The following is a 3530-nucleotide window of genomic DNA, read 5'->3' as shown; positions in this document are numbered from 1 at the left end:
TATCCTGCTTTTTTTAATCCTTTGAGGGTCCAGCCATCCCTGAGGCCTTAGTTTCAGAGAAGTCCGAGTCTAAAGCAGTTTCACATACAGGTAAGTTTCCTTTCTCAACAGCACAAGCAGTTGCCGACATCACTGCAAAGACAGCAGACGGGTCATAAATGGGTATTCTCTCTGACTCAACAGCTGAGTGGTCAGCATACTTAGATGTCAACTGATCCATCTGCCCAGTCCCTCTCCACTTCTTGAGAGCTTCAATCCTCTCCTCTGCAGGAAGTCTGTCCAAGTGTTTTGCCCTCAGAACTGGAGATGGAAAGAGGGATCCCTGAAGAACTCTGTATATAAACCTAGGTTACAAAAAGCATCACAGAATTACATTCACCTCGAATGCATTATGGACCACAAAAAATACTCACCGATTAGAAAAAGTAAAAAGGTCTGGTGGCCCTTCTTGAGGTAAAGAAGGAGGATAAGTGAACTATAAAATGGAGATAACATGAAATTAATGTTTATTAAACACTGAGAAAATAATGAGTTCCTGATTGTCCAATAAAAAATAAAATCTGTAATAAAAGTAGAGATACCAACAGAGCTACATTACAGTCTTAATGTTTTCATGTTAATGACCAGAGATGTACTAATGCCATAGGTGTTAGTTTCTTCAACAATCCCCTAGTCAATAGTCTGTTTAGTTAAATGAGACAATACATGTGAAGCAGGCAGAGCGTTGGCACAGTATTTTTTAAAATGCTAGCTTCTAGTTTTCTATGGCTATTGTAACAAATTACCACAAACTTGACCCCTTCAGACCAAGCTGACAGTATTTAGGGGCTTCCCTGGTGGTTCAGCAGTAAAGAATCTGCCTGCCAGTGCTGGAGACATGGGCTCAATCCTTCGGTCAGGAAGATCCTCTGGAGAAGGAAATGGCAATCCTCTCTAATATTCTTGCCTGGGAAATTCCATGGCCAGAGGAGCCTGGTGGGCTACAGTTCATAGGGTCGCAAAGAGTCAGAGATGACTTGGCAACTAAATAACAAGAACATTTGCAAAAACCTTGTTGAGTCTCCAATGTATCTAATGGGCATTCATGCCATTAGATAAGAGGGTCCGCCACAGATCTTTCCTGTGTATCTCACCTGCTTCCTTGGTGACTGCTGAGGTGACTGAGAGGATCCATGAGTCACACACCCAATCTCTTCAGCACCAGCAAAGGCTGTTCAGCCACACTCTTAGCCCTCTCTTTCGAGCATACTCCCAATAGCAAATTGCCTAATTTTAGCAACTTTTGAAATCTGGGTGGGCTGAGGATTTTCTAAATCTAGTTTCTCTGGACTTAATAGTACCTTCCCTCAATCTCTTTTCCTTCACATTTTTCCAGGTTGTTGTTCAGTTGCCAAGTTTCTATAAATAAGCAACAAGAAGAAACTAGACCAAACCTTCAACACTGAAAACTCCTCAGCTAAATACCCAAGTTCATCACTTACAAATTCTGCTTTCCACATAACAGTAGAACACACTTCAGCTAAGCTCTCTGCCACTATATTGCCAAGACTCCCTTTCCTCCAATTTCCAATAATGTTTCTCATTTCCTTCTGAGACTTTGCCAGCAGTACCTTTAACACTCACATTTCTAGCTGCTGCTGCTGCTAAGTCACTTCAGTCGTGTCCAACTCTGTGCGACCCCATAGACTACAGCCTAACAGGCTTCTCCGTCCATGGGATTCTCCAGGCAAGAACACTGGAATGGGTTGCCATTTCCTTCTCCAGTGCATGAAAGTGGAAAGTGAAAGTGAAGTTGCTCAGTCGTGTCTGACTCTTAGCGACCTCATGGACTGCAGCCTACCAGGCTCCTCCATCCATGGGATTTTCCAGGCAACAGTACTGGAGTGGGGTGCCATTGCCTTCTCCCCACATTTCTAGCAACATTCCATTAATGACCATTTATGTATTTTCCAAGATATCACTTTCTCTGACCATGCTTTCTACTTTCTTCTGAATTTTCACCAGCAGATACTTGAAGGTCCATAGTTCTATTGACAGTGCATACATGCCTCAAAATTCAACAGTCTGTTACGTACCTCACAATTTTTCCAGGATCTGCTCATTATCTAATTTCAAAGCCTATTTCACATTTTTAGGTATTTATTACAGCAGTACCCACCTTCCTATACAAGTCTGCATTTGTTTTCTATAGCTGCTGCACCATAAATGTGCTGGCTTAGGACAACAGAACTTTATTTTCTCACAGTTCAGCAGGCCAAGAATTCTGAAATCTGTGTTTTCATCTCAATCCCAAAGAAAGGCAATGCCAAAGAATGTTCAAGGTACAATTGCACTCATCCTACATGCTAGCAAAGTAATGCTCAAAATTCTTCAGGCCAGGCTTCAAACAGTTCGTGAACCATGAACTTCCAGGTGTTTGAGCAGGATTTAGAAAAGGCAGAGGAATCAGAGATCAAATTGCCAACATCCACTGTATTACAAAAACAGCAAAAGAGTTCCAGAAAAACATCTACCTCTGCTTTATTGACTATGGCAGAGCCTTTGACAGTGTGGATCATGATAAACTGTGGAAAATTCTTCAAGAGATGGGAATACCAGACCACCTTACCTGCCTCACAAGAAATCTGTATGAAGGTCAAAAAGCAACAGTTAGAACTGGACATGGAACAACGGACTGGTTCCAAATTGGGAAAGGAGTACGTCAAGGCTATGTATTGTCACGCTATTTATTTAACTTACAAGCAGAGTACATCATGCGAAATGCCAGGCTGTATGAAGCACAAACTGGAATCAAGATTTCTGGGAGAAACATCAATAACCTCAGATACACAGATGATGCCACCCTTACAGCAGAAAGAGAAGAGGAACTAAAGAGCCTCTTGATGAAAGTGGTAGAGGAGAGTGAAAAAGCTGGCTTAAAACTCAACACTCAAAAAACAAAGATCATGGCATCCAGTCCCATCACTTCACGGCAAATAGGGAAACAATGGAAACCGTAACAGACTTTATTTTCTTGGGCTCCAAAATCACTGCAGATGGTGACTGCAGCCATGAAATTAAAAGACGCTCGCTCCTTGGAAGAAAAGCTATGACCAAACTAGACATCATATTTAAAAGCAAAAACACTACTTTGCTAACAAAGGTCCGTCTACTCAAAGCTATGGTTTTTCCAATAGTCATGTATGGGTGTGAGAGCTGAACTATAAAGAAAGCTGAGTGCTGAAGAATTGATGCTTTTGAACTGTGGTGTTAAAGAAGACTCTTGAGAGTCCCTTGGACTGCAAGGAGATGAAACCAGTCCATCCTAAAGGAAATCAGCCCTGAATATTCACTGGAAGGACTGATGTTGAAGCTGAAACTCTAATACTTTGGCCATCTGATGTGAAGAACTGACTCACTGGAAAAGACCCTGATGCTGGGCAAGACTGAAGGCAGGAGAAGCAGATGACAGAGGATGAGATGGTTGGATGGCATCACTGACTCGATGGACATGAGTTTGAGCAAGCTCCAGGAGTTGGTGATGGACAAGG

General features: G+C 42.2%; 1 protein-coding gene across 9 annotated transcripts in view; it reads right to left on the bottom strand.

Moving 5' to 3' along the window:
- Positions 1-6: 6 nt before the first annotated feature.
- The window catches only part of ATP10D (ATPase, class V, type 10D), a 134301-nt gene continuing 130777 nt past the window's right edge, over positions 7-3530 (bottom strand). For 8 of the 9 annotated variants that reach the window (XM_010858869.1, XM_010858870.1, XM_010858867.1 and 5 more), the window contains one exon: positions 7-344. In XM_010858869.1, the coding sequence (XP_010857171.1) occupies positions 14-344 (331 nt within the window). In that variant the 3' untranslated portion in view covers positions 7-13. The remainder of the gene's footprint in view (positions 345-3530) is intronic. The other variant, XM_010858874.1, reaches the window with a different exon arrangement.

The sequence above is a fragment of the Bison bison genome, unplaced genomic scaffold (genome assembly GCF_000754665.1).
Source record: "Bison bison bison isolate TAMUID 2011002044 unplaced genomic scaffold, Bison_UMD1.0 scf7180017864451, whole genome shotgun sequence".
Classification (NCBI taxonomy): domain Eukaryota; kingdom Metazoa; phylum Chordata; class Mammalia; order Artiodactyla; family Bovidae; genus Bison; species Bison bison.
Note: the sequence above shows the minus strand (reverse complement) of the source record. Positions and strands in the feature narration are given on the sequence as shown.